Source organism: Amphiprion ocellaris, chromosome 18 (genome assembly GCF_022539595.1).
Source record: "Amphiprion ocellaris isolate individual 3 ecotype Okinawa chromosome 18, ASM2253959v1, whole genome shotgun sequence".
NCBI lineage: Eukaryota > Metazoa > Chordata > Actinopteri > Pomacentridae > Amphiprion > Amphiprion ocellaris.
The window spans coordinates 91138-117632 of record NC_072783.1 but is presented as its reverse complement, the minus strand read 5'-3'; the positions used below and the strand labels follow the sequence as shown (position 1 = coordinate 117632).

The window sequence follows — 26495 nt, the reverse complement described above, 5'->3', positions numbered from 1 at the left end:
ATGAAGATTATATTTCAGGAGTTACTGGATGAAGTCAGTCTGAGGTCAGTCTGGTCGTGATATTAGACCTCAGACGTTTGCATTGGAACTCGATGTACAGTTCTTTTTTGGGGTTTGTTTCTGTGGCCAGACTGACCCGTTTTCTCAGTTTGTCCTTTCGGACTTCCATCTATCTTCACTTCTGGTTCTCTCTTGGCCTCATGATCCAGAAACTCCATAAAGAGGTCACGAGGAGCCCGGAGCCGCTGCCGGTTTTCCCTCTGGATGAAACGACATTAATGTCCAGCTGACAGCATGGCCCAGTAACTTCAATAAGGAGTCAGTGGAGCTGGTAATGCCGTGGCATCGAGTATAGTGTCAGAATTTGTAGTTAATTGTTTGTGGCAGTGGATGACTTGAAGGCAGGCTTCCCTAAATTATTAAAAGTTCATCAGTTTAGCACTTCTGTTAACAGAATGAGGACATAAATGTCACTTTGCGATGAGACAGTTTCATTATCTGTTAAAACATCCCAGATACATATTTTGTGTTCCAGTAATGTTCTGAGAAAACTCTGCAAATACAAACATGTTTTCTTTTAGTTCCTACAATGTTCTTTGTAAAGACAGGACTGTAAATCTAAAGATGTTCTAAAAATGTTTGTTAAAATGTGAGCTAACATTCTCAGAACTGAACGTTCCTTTGGTATCACAACATGAGGATAAAAGTGTTTTTCTTCTTTTTTAGTTTCAAGTGCTTGCATTGGTGAAGAATATTTTCGTTTTATGTTCTATGTGCGCGGATACTTAGGAAAATGACATTAAAGGAATCTTGAATCTTAAACACTGTGGATTATTGTTAGACCATTTTATAGATTCTATAATGTGTTCCCTCAATAACCCCCAAAACATTCTCAGAACATTCTAGGCAGAATGTTCCATGTTTGTTCATAAATCACATCACAGGAACGTCTTACAAAGAACGTTCTGTCATCAGAGGGTGAGGGTTAGGTCTCTATAATATCTTGAAAACGTTGAACAGACAACACCCTTCCTTTGTTTCCATTGGGCAAACCTTTTAAAGGAGAATGTTCTATAAATGTTCCACCTTTACTGTGTCACAATACAGGAAAGTTAGAAAATATTTGGGCGTCTGGGGCCTCAACATCTATAAAATGTTTTCTGAGCGTTACATTGAGAACATCCTTCATTTAGTTTCACTGAGGAACTGTTCTATAGGAGAACAATCTATAAGGTCAACCAAAAGGCTTCAGGCTCCACCTAATGTTGCAGGAATGTTAGGAGATGTTTTCTATAAAGAACGTTCAGCTGAGGCCTTGATAGCATCTGGAAAACATTTTTCAGTGTTTTCATAATGTTCTTCCTTTGTTATCATGGAGAATCGTGAGAATGTTTGATAGAAGAACATTCTTTGTTCCCTCAACAACATCCCCAGAACATCGTCAGAACGTCGCAGCCAGAACGTTCCAATTTTATATCACATTACAAAGGATGTTCTGTTGTTTGAGGCCTTTGATACCATCTTGAAAACTTTTGTCTGAATGTCGCATTGAAAGCATCCTTCCTTTGTTTTTATTGGGGAGACGTTTAAGGGTGCTTTCACATCTACGTCTTTTAGTCCGCTTAAAGCGGACTGGAGTCCGCAACACCTGCAAGTACGGTTCGTTTGGGCTGATGTGAAAGCATACCAGATTTTTTTGGTTCGGACTAACGAACCGCACCGAGACCACCCTCGGGAGGTGGTCTCGGTCCACTTCTATGTGAACTCCAGTTCGGTTCGCTCCTGGTGAGAACACAAACCTGTCTCCATTCGGACCACTTGATGGCGCAGCAGACTTTTTGGTCTACGGGAGCTTCCGTAGCAACCTGCACAGGGAATTTTACGCCAATCAGTGTACACCTACGTCATCGTAAACGCCTTGTTTTGTAAACAGCGCCGCCAAACGACTGGGGGGAGATATAACATTAATTGGAGTAGGTTCACCTGCGAAAACACTGGTGTGAATGCGAACCGAACCAGTTGAAAATAGCAACATTGTAACAACTTTTGGGTCCAAACGAACCACTTTAGCGGACTAACAGGTGTGAAAGCACCCTTAGAAGAACATTCCATAAGATGTTCCCTCAACAACAGCCCCAAAACACCCTCAAAACATTACAGATCGTCCCACATTTATCATACTAAAAGCTGTATATACAGCTAATACATAAAGCTGCATTTCAAAGCATCAAAACTACTTTGGTAGAAAGTATCACCGGCGGTATTTCCAAAGAATTGGCCACTTTCAGGGCCCTAACTGAAAACAAGGTCATGTCTTCAGTAATGTGCCTGTAGATGTGAAAGTTTCAGTCATATAAACGCATGTTATTAGTTTTGGGTTTTAAAGTCACTTAGTTTTCTCCACTGAAATACATCAAGTTCATGTCCATCAGATCAAGCTTAGAAGCAACATCTAGACCAAAATGCAAGGAGATAAAATTGTTATTTTGCTCTGGTACTTTTAGGCACCAATATTATTTGGTTAAATTTAGGAAAACATCAAGGTTTAGGATAAAATGCATCCATTCACAACATTAACCACATGTATAAGACAAACTTTTCCAACAACCTTCTCCTCTTTTATCTTGGCTAACACAATGGTGAGTCCTGATTTAGAGTCTGAAAATGAGTAACAGTGTCAACACTAGCAGAGAACATTTGTCTGCCATCTTATATATGATCAGAATTAGGCATTGAGGGACTTCTATTGACATCCATCAGACTACCTTGCTAGTTTGAGAATGACATCAAAGGAGTCTGGTGCATTTGAAAGTGATGCTAAAGGGTTAGGGTCAGTTCAGGATGCTGAGGTTGAGTGTCAGAATGTACACCGAGGGCAGTAGTTGGTATATTGTGATCTAAATGGGTTAGGTGTATTTGTTGAAAAGGTCAGTGCCATCCACGACAACACAACCACCACAGCTTCTAAGATTATAATCTCCAGGTTTTGTTGAACGTGTGTGAAAACAAACTATTTTTAAAAAGCTTTTCTTGCACAAACTGAATGAAAACTCTTTGTAGTTCATGATGCTTTCTGGCTTCTGCTCATCACTGAAGGTGTTTCTGTTTCGTAAAGAGTCACGAGGCTGAAATGGACTCTGGTGGAAGGATTCAGTTACTTCACTCCACCAATCTGTCATGTCAAAGCAATCTCCCTGTCACAGAGAGCGCCATCTATCATCATTCATCAACAGTTTTATCATGTATTCTGAGGCTCAGGAGGATTTTTGTCAAGTCTGAATATTTGACTCAAGTGACACCGCCTGATTAATATCAGTTTGGATGTGGAGACTATAAATCCTGAAGTGAAAACCTCTTTTCCACCTGTAGTAGGGCCGAAGCATTTATCAGACAGATACGGTCTGGACATTTGCATTTTTGGAGGTGCAGGATCAGGTGTTTGTCAAATATGAGCAATAGTGTGGGACTAAAAATTTTAAAAATCTAGGTTTTTGACTGTTGTTGATCTCCTCTGACAGAGCGTCTCCATAGATGCTGATGTCTGTCAGTTGGTCAGTCAACCACCAAGTCAACAACTGTTAGAAGGATGAAGTTATTTACAGGCATTCGTGGCCCCCAGAGGATGGATCCTAATTACTCTGGTGGTTTTCTGGCTTTTATTCAAGCACCACGATTGGATTCAGATCTGGAGGTTTTTTACTGAAATGTCGGCGACTGTTGGATGGGTGCTGTGACAGATGCAGTGCAGTAGTGTAGAAACGTGTAATTACATTCAGATTTGCACTAAATCAGTGGTACCAAAGTATTCTTCAAGGTAAAAGTACCTGAGTCAAGACAGTTGATTAGAATATCCTCCTCTGTAATCTGCAGACACATTTACATACACTTTTTCACTTCTGTTCATTGGTATGGTGTTGAAATCTCAATTTGCAAAGAAATTATGGCCATCAGATATATGTAATCAAGTAAAAACACAATATTCAGCTGTATATTATTGTGGATTTTCATTATAAGGAAGCTTGCCTGTTCATTTCTCGTGATTTGTACTCGAGACATAAACTTTCCAAGAGATTTTGAAGCAGCATCTTAACTTTAGATGTGTTTGTATCGGCATGTGATTGAGCATCTGTGTTTGAACGACGCCGGTCTTTCCTCCGATGGGGGGAGGAGGAGAGGAGTGTGAGCAGCCACCATGTCCACTGTCTTCCTGTCACATTAGCATACGCTGCTGCAGTCGGATTGCTAATTATGCCTGAGTGTGACAGAAGAAGACGGCTGGGAGGAGGAGGACGATGGAGGAGGATGAACTCTGTGTCTTCATGTGTTGCTGGGAGGCTCAGACATGGAGGAGAAGCTGGTTTTGTTGGGAGGAGAGAGTGAAAATTGTCTTTGATTTCGACTTGCTAATTGGATTGTGATAAAACACCGAATTGACTACGAGGGTCGCCCGTTATTGGTTTGTTTAATAGCTCGGACACAGCTAATTGGATTTTAATGGCGGTTCTTCGTATAATGCAGCTGAACGCTCCTCTGGCAGCTGAAGTGGGGCGCTATAGTTAACCAGCACTGCCACTTTTTATTTATTCAGTGACAGCCTGACACGGTTGTGTTCTCTATTTTTATAGCTGTTCTGGTGCGTAGCCAGTCAGTAGTCTGGTGGCGTTAGAGCTCCTGGAGGTGAGTCTCAAACAAGCTCAGACAGATAAAACTGGTAAAATTGAGTGAAAGAGAGTGTGTCTGTGATATTCTGGTGGTATTCCTCAGGCTGCAGAGCTCTCTGGGGCTTTGCTGAGGCTCTGAGCTGTGGGAGAGAGAAGAGCAGCAGGAAGGAGAGATGACAGTTAGTCCTCTGAGACCAGAACAGACTGAGGAGATCTGAGACCTGATCCCAAACGGCACTTGACAGTTTAACACTATCTGCGTTCTCTCCTTCTGCATGACTCCTCATACAGTCAGTTTCACATTTATTCCTGGTTAGTGTACGAGGACAGATGCAAAAAAAGAAAAAAGGAGACTATATTTCCCTGATCTGCAGCCTCTTGCACCAGCTGCCAGTCTGTTATCAAATCTAATTTAGAATATTCCTGCTTGGCTCAAATTTTCTGCAGCCTCTTGCTCTTGCTTACATCACAGGGCTATTGGAGAAACCAAACCTCTGGTAACTACAGCAGAGGCTCATTTAAAAGAGCCCAGATGGATGTGTTTGGTTGTAAAAACATTCTGAGAAATTTCTGCCAAGTTCTAGTAATGTTTTCAGTCAGAAGCTATTCTTTAGTTCCCAGAAAGGAGAATAAAGTTCTCTAAAGTCATTCTAAAGAGGTTCTTCCTCAAACATTTCTTGTGGATGTCCTTCTTTTATCCTATGACAATGTGTGAATGTTTTTTAAAAGAGTGTTCGATAAAGTTTTCCTCAACAAAATCCCCACAATGTTCCCATTAGAACCCAATATTTTAGTTCGCTGCATTTTGTATGTATTTGCCTCTTGAGCATGGCTTTGTTAATGTGGAGGTAAAATAAAGCTGTAGACTGAATTTAAATGATTGGTTTCAGCGTGTAATTTTGGCCTGCTTCATGGTGAAAAACGACTGGTGAAACAACAATTACACTCGACCTAAATGTCTAAAAAAGGTTTACTTCCAATCAACTTTGACCCAGTTGTATGACAGATGTCTCAACGTGGTTTGACCTAAAAATCATCAAATCTTTGAGTTTTCCTCTCGATATAAATTAGTTTTATTTTCAGTGTTCTTGTATGTGTATATATGTGTGAAAATGAGCCCATATGACCAAGTTCACTTTAAAGGACACAATGATGTTTTATTTTCTGCTTCTGTCGATCATTTTGTCTGTACTCAGCCCCTCTTACACTCCTTTCCATTTACATTCCTCCTCCTCTCGTGACTGTCGCCTGTTTTATCTGAATGTTATTTGAAGTACGTTGGTTCGTTGGACTCATGCAACCTCCTTTTCTGTCGACACACAGCAAGTAGGAATGCAAATGTATGCTAACACTAGAGACAACATCGGACCTGTTCCTGACAGAACAAGAGCAGCTCAGAGACTCACATCACACCGAGGATGAATACGGCCGATAAAGCAATGAAAAGCATCAATAAAAGGTGTCATTTAAATATTCATGGTAGCTGTTCCATACAGGACGCATCACTTTGCATCTTTATTGCTGTAGGGTGTAAAAATATGCTGTTATTGTCAATCACTCATATTTTAAATGGTTTCCTGTCATACATGTAAAAAACTTAAGGCTTTTATTTTATAGTTAAAGAGTTTTTAAGGAAGTGCCGTCTTTCAAGCACACTACGCTTATAGTTTTCTTTTTCTGTCATTTCTCATTTAATTGGTTTTGTAAGTCCGTTCCACTGAGCCGAATACGTGACTTTTAACCCTGACAAGTGATAAAATGCTTCCTGAGCAAGAGGACGGCATCTGAGGGTCGCCTCGTCATCAAATCAGAAACCCCCGAGTTTCCTTCGCCCCCCTTCACGCGGACCTTTTTATTAAAAACCCACCGTCTTTCAAGTTTCATCCAAATTTACATGTTCCGCCGCAGTAATAATGTTAAAGGTGAGGAGAAGCAGACGAGTTAATCCGAAAACCTTCCGACAGATCGCTCGTGTTGTGACAGGTTCAGCACTGTACTTCCATGTTTTTACGGATTTGCTGAAGATATCGAGTTTTTTTTTCCACAAGTGAATATTTCATGACCTGAGGGTGCATAAAACCCAATCAGGACTCATAATTCATGTTGTTTAACAGCATTTTAAACCAATGTGAAAGAAAGCTCCACCCTGCGTCTTTGACCAATGACAACCTGAATCATTAATTGAGACTTTCTTTGTTCTTCCAGGCTGAAGGATCGTCCTTTCTGCAGATGGGGGCGTCTCTGGAGCAGCAGGTTGTCTGCATGTTTAAGGTATAGACATATAATTACTAGCTTGCAGTAGCTTGAGTTCTGGGTTATTATTTGAAATTTCCCTTTAAAAAAGCAGAAGTTTTGTCTCTAAAAGCTGCAAAACTTCAAGACCAACAACCTCACACTATGGATAAGAGACAGTTATAATAAAACCAGAGCAACATTTGGAAAATGTACATTTTTCTGTGATTAAAAAACAACCTTAAATGAACCTGGTCTCACTGAACCTGATTTAAAATTTCACGACTGCAACTCTACAGAATTTACAACTGTTATTTGCATTTTAGTTGGACGCTTGGAAACCTTTGAAAAATGGTTGCACATTTTGTATCGGACCAAAAACTGGGACAACGGGGTCAGTAGTTTAAAATAAAATGTAGGTTGTCATACCAAATGGTCACAGGGTCAAACCCAACCAACGGGAGCTCTCAGGCTGATTAATGGGACATCCCACCATCGGCTGGAGGGGAATCCCTGATCTGAAGTTCTGGACCAGTTTCCACTAAACTAATACAGTCTCTGTTCATGATGGATTGGGCAAATTCTCATGAGATTAGAAGGCCTCTTTGTCACAGATAATTTGGGAATCAACAGGATAATTTTGGTTAAGTCTGCGTTACCCTAAGTTTACCTCATCATCTGACCACAGCAGTTTTACAACCGAGAGACTTTCATTTGGAAGCAGACAGGTATGTTTGTGATGAAACGCGGAGCTTCTTCTGGTCATTACTGTTATTTAGTTTTAATTACAAGACTTCCTGATCCAAGTCATTTAATACTTAAAGGACTAGTTCTGATATTTTACCTGTTATTCTTTGCTTACATGAAGCAAGATGAGAACGATCGCTACCATCTGCTGTCAGTATGATTAATAATGTAGCAGCTGGTTCATTTAGCTTAGCATAAAAGTGGAAACAGGTGGAGACAGATGGCTTGGCTCAGTCAACAGGTAACAAAATCCACCTACCAGTGTCTCTAAGGCTCACCAATTTACACTTAATACACTTTAAAACTTACAAGTGTAAAAAAGAGAATTAGCATTTTTAAGGGGGCTACGAGTTGGACGACCTTGAGTCTGGTGTTTAATCTGAACCTACTAATTCACCCTACAGCCTGTCAGAGTCATATTGATCTCAGTAAGAATGCAAGCCAGCATATTTTTTCCAGTTTATAGCTTTCAGTCCCCCCAGTGCCACATGTGCATCACCATGCATCTCTGAACTACATTTTCTAACCTTAATATCTTGAAAATGCTCGTTTGTTCCAGATGATGGAGGAGTACGATTGGGGGGAGTTTGCGGTGATCACCAGCATGCTGCCGGGTTACGACACCTTTGTGGATATAGTTCAGTCCTACACAGATACTTCCTACTTCCTGTGGAATCTGCAGGACGTCTTGTCCACGGAAATGTCTGTCGGGGCGAATGATGCGAAGACCAAACGTTTGCTGCAGCAGGTACGAGGAGATCCAAGACATCGGGCTGTCATGTCTGAGTTTGTGTGAAAAGGCTTCCAAAGTAACCATTTTTGCAGGATTCAAACAAGTGATTTACTGAGTCAAGAATGTAATTAACTTAGTCAAGCTGAAAAATTATATGGAATACAGCAACAGAAGCTGTTTCCTAAGTGTGAACTTGAACAGAAAGTGTTATCAGCTCCTTATAACTTGCAGTCATTCTGTACATTCAGCTTGCGTTTCCTGCTACAGATTTCTAGGGTTAGGGTTAGTAGGGTTGTTAGGGTTGTTAGGGTTAGGGTTAGTAGGGTGGTTAGGGTTAGTAGGATTAGGGTTAGGGTCATTCTGTACGTTCAGGGTGTGTTTCCTGCTCCAGATTTCTCTTCTGTTTGCAGGTGGACTCTCAGGTCCTTATAATCTGCAGTACTTAGGGTTAGTAGGGGTAGGGTTAGAGTCGTTCTGTACGTTCAGCTTGTGCTTCCTGCTACAGATTTCTAGGGTTAAGGTTAGTAGGGTTATGGTTAGTAGGATTAGTAAGGTTAAGGTTAGGATTAGGGTTAGAGTCGTTCTGTACATTCAGCTTGCGTTTCCTGCTCCAGATTTCTTGGGTTAGGGTTAGTAGGGTTAGTAAGGTTAAGGTTAGAATTAGGGTTAGAGTCGTTCTGTATGTTCAGCTTGCGTTTCCTGCTACAGATTTCTAGTGTTAGAGTTAGTAATATTAGGGCTAGTAGGGTTAGTAGGATTAGGCTTTGATTTGTTCTGTATGTTCAGGGTGTGTTTCCTGCTACAGATTTCTCTTCTGTCTACAGGGTTAGGGTTAGTAGGATTAGGGTTAGAGTCGTTCTGTATGTTCAGGGTGTGTTTCCTGCTACAGATTTCTAGGAGTAGGGTTAGTAGGGTTAGGGGTTAGTAGGGTTAGGGTTAGGTTAGGAGAAACTGCTGCCTCCCCCCACAGGGGGAGCCAACAGTATGCACAGGATCAGGGGCCACCTAGCTTCTTTTAGTGTCCTTCTGTTAAAAAGTTCAAGAGGTCAGGGTCAGGGTGCTAAGAATTCTACTCTGCTGGGGAGGATGCTCCCCCGCCAGCTCAACAGAGAGAGAAGATTAGATATCAGGGCTAGGGTTAGGGGTAGCGTTAGGGTTAGTAGGGTTAGAGTCGTTCTGTACATTCACCTTGTGTTTCCTGCTACAGATTTCTCGGGTTAGTAGGGTTAGGGTTAGAGGGTTAGGGTTAGCATTGTTCCATACGTTCAGCTTGTGTTTCCTGCTGCAGAGTCCTCTTCTGTCTGCAGGTGGACTCTCAGGTCCTGCTGGCTTATTGTTCCCATGAAGAGGCTCAGTACCTATTCTCTCAGGCAGCTGAGGTGGGTCTGCTGGGTCCGGGCTACATCTGGATCCTCCCCAGTCTGGCCGTGGGCAACCCTGAAAGCCCTCCACCTGTCAGCTTCCCCATCGGGGTGATCGGAGTGATCACGGACCAGTGGAGGAAGAGCCTGAGGCAGAGGGTGAGGGAGGGAGTCGCCATCGTAGCCAAAGGGGCGGAAGGTTTCAAAAAACAGTTTGGTTTTATCCCTGAAGGCCACGGAGACTGCAACAAACCGGGTAAACACTCCGACAACAACACTCTGTTCAGGTGAGGCAAGATCCCAACATCTGCTGCACGTCTTTGTTTTGTCTTTGGAGATGTTGACTGTTGGAATCCACTGGAGTTTAGTTCAAAATGCAGCCACAGTTAGTTAGAAATTAGTTAGAAATTCTGCTGTATGAGTGCGATAAAGTTTCCTTTATGTGGCCTGTAGATAGAAAAAGGTAGATACACCCTTGCTTCAATTTGCTCCTGTTTCTTCACGAAGCTATAAACCCTTTTGTGACTCTGGTCTGGAGAAAAATTAATATGATTTTACTTAAATTACTCTCATTAACTTGAAAAAAAAACAGAAATGTGTATTTTCTGATAGACTACAACTCTTAAAGTGGTCACCCTTATAAGGTGATAGTTCTACTCAGCTTTATTGTATGAAAATATTAAGAACAATGACAAAATATTGTTGGTATTCTGTGGTGTAAAATAATTCAAGCTAACCATGTGCAAGACAAAAATGTAATTTTCCATAAATAAAATACATTTTCTAGCCTTAATGTTACCTAAGATGATGTATATTTTTGGGGATTTTAGATGTTTAATCAGTAATATTTAACTGTTTAAAAACGATTACCTCATAAAATTGCCTATGATAATAATAATAATAATAATAATAATAATAATAATAAGAATGGTATATTAGACAGAAAGAAACACAACTTTTCTCCAACATGACATGAAGTGAAAGTACTGCTCGTGTCTTCATGCATGTGGTCTGAAATGTTAATTGCTGTGGATTCATTATTCAGCAGCCAGTCTATCCTGTATTTACGTCTTAAGAATCACTCAGTAGGAACCTGCAGCCGTCCGACCAATCAGCTACTGCCATCGGCCTCTAATGAGCCAATTAGACGCAGCCTCCTGGAGCTTTAGCTTTCATTAGGAGGTGATCATTGTGTGCGTGTTTGCATGTAAATTATAATGCAGATCCTCATGTGGAGAACGTGGAATCAAAATCCTTGATTGTGTTTCTGTCAGACACATGCTGAACGTGACGTGGGAGAGGAAAGATCTGTCCTTCAACAACCAAGGCTTCCTCCTGAACCCGTCCATGGTCATCATCGCTCTGGACCGGGAGAGGCTCTGGGACAAGGTACTGAACTGAAACCAACATAGGGACACTTTTAGAACCAGAACGGTAGAATTTAAAGAATTTAACACCTCGAAGCTCAACCACTGACTGTAGCTAACATTAAAAACATCCCAGGAATATAAATGTTTGTTCTCTTTGTTCCCGTCCTTCATGGGATCAAGCACGATACAGGAGAAAAAAAAGGAAATAAAAAATAAATGAAAAAGTTGTAAAAGAAAATCCCTTATTTAGCGTACAAAGCGTACTCTAAAATATATTTTTAAATTAAAATACAGTAAATTCAATAATTTCAGATCTTTTCTCTCTTTTCAGAAGATGTTTTTTTGGCTTTTTATTTTTTAATGAAGGAAGTTTACATGTCTAAAACAATAAAATTACCTTTAATAATAATAGATTTTGTGATACAGATATATTACAAAGTGATAAATCCGGTACTCTGTCAGATTTCTGTTGCATATAGATAATATTCACTCACAAAAACGCATCCATTTAACATTTTTGTTGTGAAAACATCTGTAATTATGCAAGATATCACTTATTAGTCAAAGAAATCTATATAAAATGATACATTAAGACCTCTTTTTCTGGTATTCTGATTAATTGTGTGTAATTTTAGAAGTAGATTTACAGAATTAAACCTGAATTCAGCAGTATAATTTATTAAAAAGGAAACATTTGGAAAATTGTGCAAAAATCTGGCAACATATTTTAGCATTTTGTTTTTAAGTTGTTGGTTTTTTGTAAAAAAAAAAAAAAAAAATTAAAAAAGGAAATTTTCTGGGTATTCATAGTGACATTAAATGTGTAAATTCACAGTAGATTTTAGTAATTTTACTTATACTTTTGGGCATTTAAAAAAAATACTGAAAAAAAGTAAAATAAAAAGGGAAAATTCCACAAAGCCCCAGTTTATTATTTTAAGTTTATTTCTTTTTGCCAGTGAGGAGGGTGGAAGTCCAGCTGTGTGATGACAGTAAACTGTAATATAATAAATGCATCGAATGCACCGTGAACTTTATGATTTCTAAAGTGCTGAAGCAGACGCTGATGTTTGCATGAACTATGGGTCATGTTTTGTTGGTTTCTGGCTTCATTTTGTTGTCGTTATATTCTGTTAAAGGCCAAATATAGCTGACAAGACGTCATGTTGACATCCAGAGCAAGTCGGTGTTTCCTTGAGCTAAACTCTGAACCACAGAAAGGAGTTATTTAAATAAACTATAGATCTAAAAACTATTTAAATAAACTATAGAACTAACAACTATTTAAATAAACTTCCTGCTGCTGTGATTCAGTGGAGAAGAGGCGTGTTGTCCCACAGAAACATTTAGAGGACGAGCTTCAACTGCAGAAAATTTCAGCTTTGAACATCTCATAAACTGGTCTAATGACTTCCTCTAAAAACGTGTGAATCATGTCCTGTCTGCTTGGATCTGATTGAGTTGTGACTTTGAGAAGGTGCACGATTTGCAGTACAAATTAGAGGAATTGCCTCCGTGAGCCGAATGTCGCAGCCTCTGAGTGTGAAAACGCCTCTCTGACGTGTAGAAGCATTTGGAAATAACTCAGAACATCACAAACGGGGGATATTTGAAGGTACAAGTGTAGACATCGTTTTGAATCAATAATGCCGAGCATCTCCGGGTTTCCTTCTCTGACTTCCTGTATTTTCAATCACCAGAGCACACATTCACAGCCCTAAACAGAGACCTGAACGTAATCTCACAGCTACAGTTGAACTCATTTATTTCTGGCCTGGAAAGACCAACCTCCTTCATCACTGTCACCTCCTGCTGCTGTGTGTGGATGAACATGCACATGCATTGTGCCAAAGCGGGGTTTGCTTTATATGAGAGGATCTTAAAGGCGTCCCACAGACTCTCCATTACGTCCTCATTGAGCTGGATGTCCATAATGAGACATCTTAAAAGAAGAGGTCTGGATTCTGTGAACCTTCTCCAACCTTGTCTCCTTTTCCGTCATGTCTCATCAGGACTTGATTGTCCTCGTCGTGTCTCCTAACTCATCCATTAGAAGGACTCGTCACGGTTTACTCTCTTTTCCAGTTTCTCTCCTCGGCTGTGACAAGCTGACAGGATAACATGATGTTGTTTTTATCATCATCTGAAGGGTGACATTTCAGCAGGAAACTTGTCTTTTATTGTCAGGATCCTCTCCTTTAGCATCAGTAAATAGAAAGCTGAAATAATGAAGATTTTATATGAGCCATGGATCAGATAACTAACAGTAATGTGGAGGTGGTGGGTCATAGTGACTCTGCTGTTCCCTTCAGTTCTATTAAGAGCTTTGGAATCTTTCAGCTTAAAGTTTTGGTTTTCCTGCTCACTCTTTTACTGTTTTTGACTTCTACCAAACCTCATTAAAATGACTGTATGCTACCGGTCCTAAAAGCAAACGAGGTCAAGGAACTGGTGGAGATGAGGACTTTACAATTATTGTGGTCAAAAGAATTTACAATAAGATAATTATTGTAATACATAAGGAACATTGTTGAAAAGAAAATAATGCTGTCAGTCAAATTCATCTGCAATCTTGTAGTTTGTGTCTTTTGTCTCTTTTTTGGTAAACAAATGGAAATCTCAGTTCAGGGAGGTGGAGACCTGTCTAGTGGACACCAGAACGGAATTACAACGAGGATGAATATTGGGCTTTTACTTATTCAATTTATTTTATTTATTTAGCACCAATTCACAACGTGTCATCTCATTATACTTCACGTATTTCAAACAAAGAACCCAACAATCCACAGTTATCCTTGGATTCCCGAAGCTGTCAGCGATGGTGGGAAGGAACCAGAAAAAACACCTTTAACGGAACAAAACTCTGACAGAACCAGGCTCAGGGAAGGCAGCCGTCTGCTCGACCAGTCGGGGTGAGATTCAGGATGAAGAGGAACAAGAACACGACTCTAAATTATTGTTATTTTGAAGTCATTTTATAAGTTTCAGGCACATTAACTTGCAAAGATGCATTTATTTGAGCAGATTTTAGTGATAGACTTCATTCTATTTAATGTTGGTGCAGTAAAATGTTGCGCTAATAAATATAAATAGAAAGCCAGACAGGGTGCAGGAGTCTAATTGAAACTTTTGATTATGTTCATCCTTTCCTAGACAAACGCCTCATAAACTAGATGAACAAAGTGTTTCTTTGGTTTAAATCATGGGTCTGAGAGCGTAAATTAGCAGCTGTTTGTTACTGAGGTGATGTTTTAAAGAAACTGCTTCTAAGGAGGCAGAGAAAATCTAATAAACAGCAGCTTCAACATCATGTTACAGAAACAGATCTGTTGTTTTCAGAGATCGATTATTACTAAAACACTGTAGATCTGAAAGTGTACTGTTCTTTTATAGATCTTTCTGTTGTGAGTCTTGATACTGACTGGTAAATAATTAATGCATCCTGCTGCTCACTAGAATCAATCAATGTCAGGAATCAGACATTTTATGAAGATTGTGAGAAGCTTTTCAGTCATTTTTCATGTTTTGGCTCAAGAAAACTTCTGATAAGATGCTGAGAGTGACAAAAAATCATCATGTTGGCCTTTTTTCAGATATTCGACACAAAACAATGCAGCTTTTCCTGACATCAGCACCTCTTCGAGTCCCAAATGAAGGCACCGGGTTCCCTGGGAATGAATTCCCAACATGTAGGGAAGTTTGATTGACCTCGAAACATCAGAAATGGATGCTGAGAATCTTGATCCAGATGTTCTCTGCTGGTGTCGTCACTGCCACATGTGGTTAATGTTTTTAAAGCAGTATTTTAACCCAAATCATGACCTTTTATTAAACTAAACCAAGTAGTTTTGGTGCCTAAACTTATCCAACCAACAAATGAAACAAGTGAATTAAAACAAAACCATGAAATAAAAAGCAGCTAAGTGAAAAAACAATGGAATGATGGGAGACATGTAGTCCAGTTTTTTTTAATGTATTCTTTAATGATTTATTTCTGCTAAAGTTCACCTTTTTAATTTATCTTTTTTTCCAGTGTAGACCCTCTAAAGATTGCTGTTTTGACTTTCACAGAAAAGTGAGCAGAGCTCTCAGTCAAATATGAAGCTGACAAGTTTAGACGCTGTTAGATTGATGGAAAAGGGTCCATGCCACTAATTACGTGTAAAAAAAAAATCCATTTCGGAGGGATTTTCCTCAGCATAAAAAAGTTTCATTCACCTAAAGTGTGGCTGAAATCTCAGCAGTTTATCTGTAGAAACGTTTGTGCTCCTATCTGAGGATGTTCTGATCCTGACAGAATGAATGTCGCTGATGATGACACTGACAGAGGCTGTGTTAATGTGGATCATTCACATCAAGGTCGATTCCTGCTCTCCTTAATGAGGGAATCCATCCGTCAGTGTCAGAACTCAGCCGGCTGATTGGCTCGGAGCATCTCCACAACTGTCTTCATGTCTAGATACGACTACAGGAAGATTATCTCACTGTTTCAACCCAGAATTCAATGATCCACACAGAATGACACGAACATGACGGAGCTTCTGCATGTTAAAATCCCATAATAGACGAACGATTGATCTTCAACAAGTGACATGTGTGAGTCCGTCATTCACAGAAACAAATCAGCGACGTGCTGCAGCATCTCACAGATCTGAAGTCATCCATGTATGACGAAGGAAAAGCCTCAGCTGAGAATGAAAAAGAGTTCTCATTAAATGTGAGAGTTTCACATGCAGTAAGTCTCTGTGGCCGAGCCGTGCATGGATCATTAGGTCTGCTGATGACTAACAGCTTCTCCTGCAGCTTTTCATTGAGCTTTCAGGGACTATTCATCGTATGACGTGGTCCAAAGCAGCTCCACCTCACATTAAATAACTCTTCTTTTTGCTTTTTTTCCAGCAGTTATCTTGTTATAGTTTCTGCCGGAGCCTCTCTGTTGATTTATTCTCAGTTCAATGAGCTTTATTAGCTAAAGAGCTAATAAAGCTCCACAAGGCAGAAAAATACACCTAATAAACAGCAGTAATCACTCCAGTAGTTTCCATTTATGAATAGTGACATTTCAATTTGTTTATTAGCCCAAAAAAGGAAAATTAATAATTGAATAATCAGTCAACTAAATGAACACAGACTGAAGGCAACACATGCTGGGATGTATTATTCATGGAATGCAGTCGCTTTGCTCTTTGTTTTAGTTTCTGGGGCTTTTTTTTCCTCCTCAAACACTTTTAAGTCTCCTCATCATGCCTTAATGAACTCTGCTCCTTTCATCTTCTAATCCTCTTCCTCCAGGTCAGCACATGCTAATTTTCACTTTATAAAATTAAAAGAATCAGTCATCCTGCGAAGCAGGGAGCGACAGGACAGGAAAGAGGTTTGACATGAAGGTCAGATTCAAACACGCATGAACAAGATACCAATGAGCTCTTTTTTTTCCCTCCCTCAGGTGGGGACGTTCGCCCGAGGCATCCTCCAGGTTCGCTATCCAATCTGGCCTCGATACGGCAGCTTCCTCGAGCATCTGTCCGACGACCGACACCTGACTGTGGCCACGCTGGAGGAGCATCCCTTTGTCATGGTGGAGAACGTGGATCCTGGAACCGGAACCTGCGTCCGGAACACGGTGCCCTGCAGGCGACAGTCCAACCACACCGAGAGGTAAAGCAGCAATATGAAAACAGGATATATGTGCATAAATATGTACATATAAACACACAAATACAGCTTAAAATTCCATACGGTCTGCAAAAAACAATCTGTGCCATTGCCATGTGTTTAAAATGCTGGTTTGGCCTCATCCATGGCATTTCTATGCATTTTAAAACCAGGCCAGAGAAAAGAGACTGGAGATAAATGGTCTATTTGATGGTAAACATGGTGGAAGCAGCACAGAATTTTAATGCAGCCCAAAGTAGTCATAGGTGGATGTTTTCCTATTCAGTCTTCAACCATGTGCAGCATTTAGCTTCTAAAACCTAAACTTCCACTCAGATTTCACTCATTTGTCCTGCAGCTCTCATCGATATCACACCATCCTCATCGTCAGTCGGTTTGTTCCCTTTTCTTTGAACTGTAGTTTTACGTTCAGACTTTCCAGCACTCTTTAGGACTTCTCATCCACTTCAAAGTTGAGTTTAAAAGTTCTTTGTCGAACTCGGAAACAGCAGCTGGAAGACAAAAAAACAACCACATGCTCCTAAACTGACAGGATCAATTGTTTGTTCTTTGATCAGAAAGTTTCTGTCTTCCAATAAAAATGCAACTTTTTTCTGTCATTTTGACTGCTTTTTTTTAGACAAAGTCAAACATTGAACACAAGGTTTAGATGTGATTTATTTTGGTTTGGTTACCAAACCGTGGGTATACTGAAACATCTCCAAGTCCTCCACAGATCTGCTTCTCCCTCGGTGCTCCTCTGCCCCACTTTAGTTCAGACACCGCAGACCTCCACACTTCATTAAACACACAGTAATTGTGTGTGCCGAGTGTCTAAGCACTTGAAAACACACCTCCGGTGTCAAACGCAGATCGCAGCGTGGCAGAAGACAGCCATTAAACAGCTATTACCTCTGACTAGCTGCTCCTGGAGCTCATCAGGAACCACGACGTCTTCATTATGTTCAAACAACCACAAACAGTCTGTCAGGGGTTCAATCACAGATCTGTTGTAAAAACCAGCCTCCACCACTTCGTCATCTCAGTTTCCAATTTGTTTGACAAGATAAGCTCTCTGGCAAATACGCAACGTATTTACAACGTTTGGAAATGGTATTCTCATTTACAGTCTGTCTGTCTGCCTAAGACTGCCATGAAATCAGTTTACTACTGATCAGTTTACTGCTAAAGTCAACTCGTATGTTCTTATATTACGACTAAAACATTAACTAATTAGCAAAGCTCAACAGCAAAATGAATGATTTCAGTACAAACTGTGGAACTGTGAAAGTATAGCTGAATTGAAACTGAAAATGAAAACTTCCAGATTTCGTTCCAGAAATCAGTAAACCTCTTTCAGTTTTCTCATTCTTTTGTAAAAACACAGAAGACTCAACAGTTCATGGTGCGGTTCATTGCTATGTCTGAGCAAATAAGTGATATTTACTGAAAAATGAGCAAAAACTGTTAAAACTCTTGACAAAAAGGGAATTTTTTTAGATTAAAGTTAGAGGGAAAACTTTATCATGCTGGCTTTATTTCATTTCCAACTCTTAATGGAAACCAGTTTGTCTCATGGAAAGTAAATTCCAGGAAGTTGTATTTCTTCTTCAAAGAGACTGATAAAAGAAATGCTAAATGAAAGATGAACAGAATGTAGAGGAGCACAGGTTAACAAACAAAAGCAGAATAACTGAATCCCAAGAATCCTCATCTACTGAGGTCTGGCACGTCTCTAATGATTTGACAATCTGGGCTGTGGATTGGTTCGGGTCCTCGTTTTGATGTGCTACTAGTCCTTGAATTCTTATTTTTCATTTGAGTATTTTAAGTGATTTCTTTTTCATGAATAAATTAGACTTGTAAACTGCATTGGAAAATGTTTTTAATGATGCATAAAATCTGCTTTTTGTCAATAATGTTGAAGTGATTATGAGTCAGAAGTGGCATGTGTGTCTGATTCATGACATATTAGTGTCTTTTCTTTATGGATCTGCCAAAACAGCCTTTATGAATAATCAATCATCATCATCAATCATCATTAAACTGAAAGTGAGAACCTCAGATTTAAATCCCAACCAGCAGTTTGAATTATGGACTTATAGGGAACAGACTCGCAGTAAAATATGTAATAAATTCTGCAGCTTTTTCCTGGTATGTGAACATCCAGAAGGGAAATGCTTCTTCCAGGAAACTATTAGTCACATGTGATTCTGTACATTTTGTTCAGCTTATCAAGAGAATCAGGAAACACTGAGAACAGACGTCGCTTTACGGTCGCTGTCCGATGATTCTGAAAAGATTTTAAGTCTTTCTGCAACACATCAGCTGACCTCTAACTTGCTATACCAATATCTCACCTCACTGATTCCAAATTACATTTATTTATTTAAAGGCCTTTAGGCAGACATTTACTCAGTGTCTCGATTTTTTCTTGCTGCTCTTGGCTCAAACTTTCTCGACCCTCTGGAGGTTTGTTACCTTGAACTTATTTCTCTATTACCGATCACGTTCTATTTATACTTCTATGTTGTTTACCTGCAGCAGAGAGTAGAACCACATTAAACACACAGCAGCTCCACTGACTAGAGTGTTGAACTTTACCGATGAAGTTATACGATTTACATACTGTACATTTTATAACTGAGTCATCCAGGTCAAGGTAATCTGAGAAACTTCAGTAAAGAGCTCCTGGACTTCTCTTTCAGGTTCTGAAAGTTGTTCCACCTTTCAGTCTAAGAGGCTTCTTGGCTTGTGGAACTGAACTAAACGAAAAAAAAGCCTCTTGGATGAGAAATGAAACATCTTCAAGAACCTTAAAAATAGGTCCAGTAGCTTCTACAGGAGCTGCTGTGACCAACAATGGTTTCCTTCCTTTATGCTAAGCTAAGCTAATTGGCTGCGGGTTGTAGCATCAATTCAACTGATCCAAGAGCTTATTTTAGTTTAGTTCAGTTCCAGATCTGACGAAGCCTCTTAGACTGGAAAGTAGAACATTTCAGGAACCTCAAAGAGAAGTCCAGTTGCATTTTACTGAAGCTGCCTCAGCCAGTAATGGTTTCACATGAGACCATTTCCTCTGTTTCCTCTCTTTATGCTAAGCTAAGCTTATTGGCTGCTGGTTGTAGCATCAAATTAACTGTAAAGATGGAGCAGATTTATCAAAATACACCAGAACTGTGAGGTTTAGTGGGTAGACTGACCACATTTTAATCACCTGCATCAACGTAAAACCAGAACTTGGCCTATAAATGCCACTTCATCGATTCCATGTGTGTTTGTATCGGGGATGCAGATTGCAGAGCTGGCTGTGACTGGCACATTAATTATAGAAAAGGATATGTAGCGGCTGTTGTTGGACGCGATGGCACATTGATTGCCAGTAAAGAAGATTTATGTGTCCAACATGGGGACATCTGTCATAGCGTGGAACAGTGTTATCCCGTCCGACCCTCTGGTTCCCGTTCACTTTCTGTCCCATTTGGATGGAGACCAACCGACGGAGCAAGAAGAGCTGCTCCATAAATCAGTTAATCTCGCTGTGTGGTCGGAGCAACTTCCCGTAGAGCAGATGTTTAGCGTGATTAAAACTTTTTGTCTTGCTCATTAAAGCCCCTTTCTTTGGACAGATGATGGCTGAGCCTACCTCTGCACTGATTAAGAGCCGGAGTTCCACTCAAAATTCAGATTCTAAAATCCTGTCTGGTGTAATGGATCTCAACCTGCAGTGGCCAGATGATGATGTTCAGCAGGTCGGAAACAGTTATTCCATAATTAGCTCTGACAGAACATTGTTTGCCAAAAAGATTGTTTATGTAATTTATCCATCAAAATGGACAAACGTTAGTTTTTTGGCTCTTTTCTGGGTTTCATATAATTATATTCTGAAAACGTTATATTGTCAGAAGCATATAGACCTGTTTGAACTGTGATACTGAGCGACTTTATGAAACTTTTTTCTAAAACAGTTTTTAGCCGACAGACATGGAAACTGTGGTTAATGAAGGGAAGAGATCTTGGTTATGTCGAGTGTTTGGTTGTGGTTTGGCGACTAAAACACAAAAAATGGTTGGATTATGACTGTCAGTGAGCAGTATTCAGGTCACCACAATCTGAAAAAATATTGTTTGGGATCCACAAAAACAATTAACACTTTGCATCACTCTTTTTGAGTTATGACAATTTGTCATGAAATTATGTTCAACCAGCAAACTACACTGAGTTAGGGGAGGTTCGTTGTTCCTTCCTATGAAATGTTTGCTCAAAGGGAATCCAAAGGAAACTTTGGATTTGTTGAGGTTCTGTTTAAAATTTATAAAGTCTTGATGGATTGAACTGAACTATTCCACTTTAATCAACGATATCTTTAATGACCTAATATTTGGTGGCATAAATGCAAGTTTTTATGACGATTCCTCATTAAACAAAGTATGTTTCAAGTGTTTACATGTTATTTAAGATATTTGTTTAATTGTTCCGCACTTATTTGGTGTTAATTGTTAACACTGTTAAGTCATCCCAGCCCATCTAAATGAGGTTTACACCTTAAATAGTTTATCTAAATCAGTAAATTAGAATGTTTATCGTGCATCTACCATGCATCCTATTAAGTGGTGGGAATAGGTCGCTTGAATTACTTTTAGATTGCACTCTACCTCCAACTCTTCCTACAAAACACAGATTTAGATGATAGTTTTTAATTCAGTTGGAGGCTCTGGTCTGTTTGCATCTTTGTGTGGTTTTGGTCTGTTCTGCTTTCAACTATAAAATAAAGTTGTTTTTAGTCTTCAGTTTACTTCAGTCTTTGTGGCAACTAAACATTTAAAGCACATTGAAAGCGTTCTCCATAGAAAGTGGATTTGTGATTCTGTGCATGAACTTGACCTGAACACACGAATCTCTGACCTCTCACTCAGCCGACTCTAGATTCTGAACTGGACAGAAACCCGACATCAGTCAGAATCAGAGTCGGACCTCACTAATGCTCTTCACTAAATAGCAGCAAATCCCTGCAGGCAGATTCTATAAGCTGGTGGAAAGCCTCGAACCAGAGGAGTGGAAGTAGTTACAGAGAGCTGAAATCCTGACGTCATGTCCGAGTTCATCTCTGGAAATCACTGCAGTCATTCAGCGTTACTTTCACATGTCCTCCTGAGAAATGATGCAGTTTTCCCAGGGTTTAGTTTCAGTGTTCAAAGACAAATCAATAGAAAACAAAACCTTTTTTATTTGATCAAAATTTACCAACGATTACATGAAGAGTTCAGACAAAAATAAGCATGCAGCACTATTAGAAGTCCTTACACCTTGGTTTCATTCAAATCACCACCTTTTGCCGCATCTTGACCTTTCACACCTTAACTTTTTACACCATTTTGGTCCTACGTGCTCTTTTCTGCACCGTTCTTTGTAAATTCAGTGCAATGAGTGCATTTGAGGTCATTCTGTAAATAGGTTAATCACCACACCAGAGAGCTCAGAGTTTCGTTGCACTGATTACTTATTTTTTTGTTGCATTTGACCAAAACAGCCTTTAAATCCTTCATGTCCATAAAATTCACCAATGTTTCAAAAGGTGATTTTTCCGGTTTTTGAATTCCAATTCTTTGAGCTTTTCCTGTCTGTCCTCTTTCAGTCATCATTGCTGAGCCAATGATGGTCTAAGGCTTCAGATATACCAAAAGAAAAGCAGCTATATTACATTATATTTTCAAAAAAACTGACACCTCTATCAAAACAAAGTGAACTGAACTCTGTTCAAAGACTGATTTTGAGTTTTTAGTGTTCTAGTTTTGCAAATTAAAGCTCATAGCTTTGGAAAGAGACATTGAACAATCATATATACAGTAGAAAGTGGTCAAATGAAGATTTAACTAAATATTTGAATTTCTGTATGGTTGTTTTTGCAGCAGATTTTTTTTTTATACTTTCAGAATATTTATGATAAATCTATGAAAGAACCAAAATGCTGAATTGTTTTTATGACAGATATGCATGTTTCAGTCATTCCATCACCAAAAATTAAGACTTATAGGAGTCACTTGAAACTCCAGACGGCTGTGATTTAGATGGTTTCTATCAGTGTCTGTACGTTTTTGTTTAAGATTATAGGAATAATGTTCCAGTGTCCACATACTTATGGCAATGTGTCCTCTGGAGCTGGACTGATGGCTTTCAGGAGGACTTGATGTGCTTTTTTTCGTGTTTTTTGTGATATTATGGTCAAAATGCAGGAAATGTTTAGTGAACTCATGGAAATAACAGCTTTAATAGTACATATAGTGCACAGACAGTGACAGTTATTCGTTCCAGGATCACAGTGGTTTCTCATATCCTCCATCTGTCCTCCTTTGCTCTTGTCCTCCTTTTTCCCTCCAAACCAGTCGCTGATCTGTCAGGACTCGTCTGCTTGTTGTGTTTTCTGTCTGAGAATCTTCCTCTTCCATGCTGCGCTGGTTTCTGGGCGTTTTATGGAGACCAACAGCTAATCCTGGAGGGTTTTTCTGCTCTACATGTGTTTAACCAGCCCAGTTTGAGGGTGTTTTGTGTGAGTTGTTAGTGGAGTGTTTATAACGATGACAGGTGGTCAGTCTCCTGCAGCAATTAATTAACACTGTATTTATGAAGTCAGTCCTCCAATACACTCAAACATGTTCCTGATACCAACTCGTACAGTTTGGGAAATAATTAACTTGAATGTTAACTACTGGCTTGACTTTTTCTCCTCCTCATTCAATTTGCTGCTCATTTATTCCCTCCATGCTCTCTTCTGCTGACTCACTGACATTGTTCAGCTGCTCGCTGTATGACTCAGTAGATTTTAGGAATCTACTTTGCCAGTGAGATAGATGGAGGGACAAAAATGCAAGGATTTTTTTCCTACAAGTGTGTCAACTTCACTTCCAATCTGTCTGCTTTTAACTTCCACTGTCTGCTGTCACTTTGAGGTTCTCCGTTATTTTTTATTCTGCTATTTTCTCTTTTCCTTCTGTTCTGTTTCTTCCTCTCTACAGCCCATTAAGTAGCGAGGCCATGGAGAGGAAAGTGTCCTACGAAGGCGACACCTTAATGGGCTTTGATTAGAGGCCATCGCAGCCACTCAGCCGTTCATTGTGTGTCTGTCACACTGTGCAGGAGTGTATTTGTGTGTGTTTGCAATATTTAGGCATCTCCTCTGTCTCCATGAAAGACACCTTGTTAACCAGCATTGATTTTAGCTAGTGAACCGGACATCGGCTGCCCTTCACTTTCCCTCCATAGACGATGGTCCTGTCAGCGTATTTAGCTCTCGCTCTCTGAAACTAAGGAGAAACAACAGTTCTAGAGGCTAAAGACAGCAACAAGCTGCCAGTCTCTGATCACCAGATGTCCAAGTAAAACTGTATTTACTGTACGTGGAACTGTGTTTTCTCTCGACCCTCTGCAGTTTCATGAGCCAGTCGGAGTCCTACACCAAGCTGTGCTGTAAAGGCTTCTGCATAGACATCCTGAAGAAGCTGTCCCGCACCATTAAGTTCTCCTATGACCTCTACCTGGTCACCAACGGGAAACACGGCAAGATGGTCCGCGGGATTTGGAACGGAATGATTGGAGAGGTGAGATTTATCCGAGTTATTTAAAGAACGGTAAATCCCTGAGAGCAGCAGCCGGCGTATTGAGTTTACAGACACTTAGAGGTTTAAAATGCTCATCCGCAGATTTAACTAAATAAATGTGGCCTTGGGCTACAGCAACCTCCATTACCTCAGTCCAACACGGTAGGAAAAACAGCACTGAACGCTGACCCACTGCATAGTGTTTATTATTTTGGTGTCTAATCTTTTCAGTCAAAAATAATCCTATAGAGGTCATGAGTAATAAAGAACCAGTACCATCATTTAGCATCAAGTCTTATATTCTTTGCAAAATACTGCATTATCTTTACTTGGACTCAGACTACAGACACATTTTACAAAACTTTTTGCTTCGTTTCCACCATGTGTGATATTTGTTAGCTACAGAACAGCTGAGTTGCACAAGGATGAAAAAATAAGTTTCATTCCATCTGTTTATTTTTGTCAAAATCTACTTTACAACAAGCACCAGCTCCATCTTAGCAGCGAACCATATGGAAAGTTTAAAATTTGCTGAGGATTTGGATCATGCACTGGGACAGCTGTGCTTTTTTTTGGTAAATCAGACATTTTAAACAGAGTTTATACAAATTTTCCACCAAATAAACACCAAAGGTGCAGCTTTCGTTTAGCTCTCGATGGGACTGTGACTGAACTAAAAAATACAAACAAGCCAGAATATATTTCCCTCTTCAGCAGAACAATAATGAAGCTCAGCCACAATACCAGCTTATAAAGTTGTTCCACATTAATTAATGCCACATCCAGCCAACCCTGAGAAATACAGCAGCGCCTCTAAGTCCAATATTCACCGTCCTTTTAGACCTTTTTTGGGTTAGGATTAGCTGGTAAATGCTCCCGTCTCTGCATGCGGTTTAGTGCTGGAAAGGTGGTGTTCAGTGGGTGATATCTGAACTTTATTCACTGTAAACAGCACTGTAAATAGCACAGATGAAAACTAACCAAAACTGCAAATCTGCAGCCCATGAAACCAAACCGATGCACTCAAAGACACCAAAATACTGCTTAGAAGTCACTCCTTTCACATTTAGCATTGTCTTTTAAGTCAATATTATTCTAAATATATTCAAATAGTGCAGCTTTTAAGATCAAAAAGGCTTTAAAGAATGAATCAAGTACAAGTGTTGAAACCTAAATCTTTATAATCTTATTATCCTGAACAATTCCCAACCAAAAACCAGCAAAAGTTGTGATCAGATCCTTCAGTGTTTCTCCCACAAAAGGCAGTAGGCTGAAAAATCAAAGCCAGTTTGGGTACTTTAGCAGAGAAGAACAGTTTTCTGCATTTCTTTCAATAATGCATCATGTCTGGGAGCTAAAAAGGTCAAAAGTCTGACACTAGGATTTAATTCAACATATTTTATCAGCATATCCCATGAAAACTCTGAGTGAACAGATGTAGGAGAGAAAGTTCCTCAGAGCTGTGACACTAGAATAAGAGTTTGTGTGACGGTTTTATGGAGGTCAGTGGTGTGAGGTCATAATAATCACATGGAGCACACACACACACACACACACACACACACACACACACACACACACACACACACACACACACACACACACACACACACACACACACACACACACACACACACACACACACACACACACACACACACACACACACACACACACACACACACACACACTTTATCCCTCCTAAACACACCAAACACAGCTGCATCTGAAACACCTGAACAGGTGTTCCTCAGGAGAGAGCTCTGCTAGTGGCCTGAAGGCACTGAAGGTGTGCAGCTGTAGAAGTGTGTGTGTGTGTGTGTGTGTGTGTGTGTGTGTGTGTGTGTGTGTGTGTGTGTGTGTGTGTGTGTGTGTGTGTGTGTGTGTGTGTGTGTGTGTGAGTACACAACATGTATAAAAAATTTAAAAATTACAATAAATTCCTGCTTTTCAGAAAAGCAACCTTTAACATGAGCACCCTGGAATGCAACGTTCCGTCTTCCTGGATGAGTTGAACGTTTTCCGTTAATCTAAGCCGTTATTGGAGTCGTGGCGAACAGCAGAACCACATGTCTGCTGCTTGTGGCTTCCCTGTTCAGAAACATTCCTGATCACATTCAGAATGCTCTTTTTACTTGAAG

At 39.9% G+C, this 26495-nt stretch overlaps 1 protein-coding gene across 2 annotated transcripts in view; it reads left to right on the top strand.

Moving 5' to 3' along the window:
- Positions 1 to 26495, top strand: part of LOC111567437 (glutamate receptor ionotropic, NMDA 2C-like) — a 69914-nt gene that overhangs the window by 22622 nt on the left and 20797 nt on the right. Inside the window, exons 4-9 of one of the 2 annotated variants that reach the window (XM_035947404.2) lie at positions 6867 to 6932; positions 8200 to 8388; positions 9744 to 10021; positions 11009 to 11123; positions 16551 to 16762; positions 24186 to 24354. In XM_035947404.2, coding sequence (XP_035803297.2) covers positions 6867 to 6932; positions 8200 to 8388; positions 9744 to 10021; positions 11009 to 11123; positions 16551 to 16762; positions 24186 to 24354 — 1029 coding nt within the window. Of the gene's footprint in view, positions 1 to 6866; positions 6933 to 8199; positions 8389 to 9680; positions 10022 to 11008; positions 11124 to 16550; positions 16763 to 24185; positions 24355 to 26495 lie in introns of both variants that reach the window. The other variant, XM_023268561.3, reaches the window with a different exon arrangement.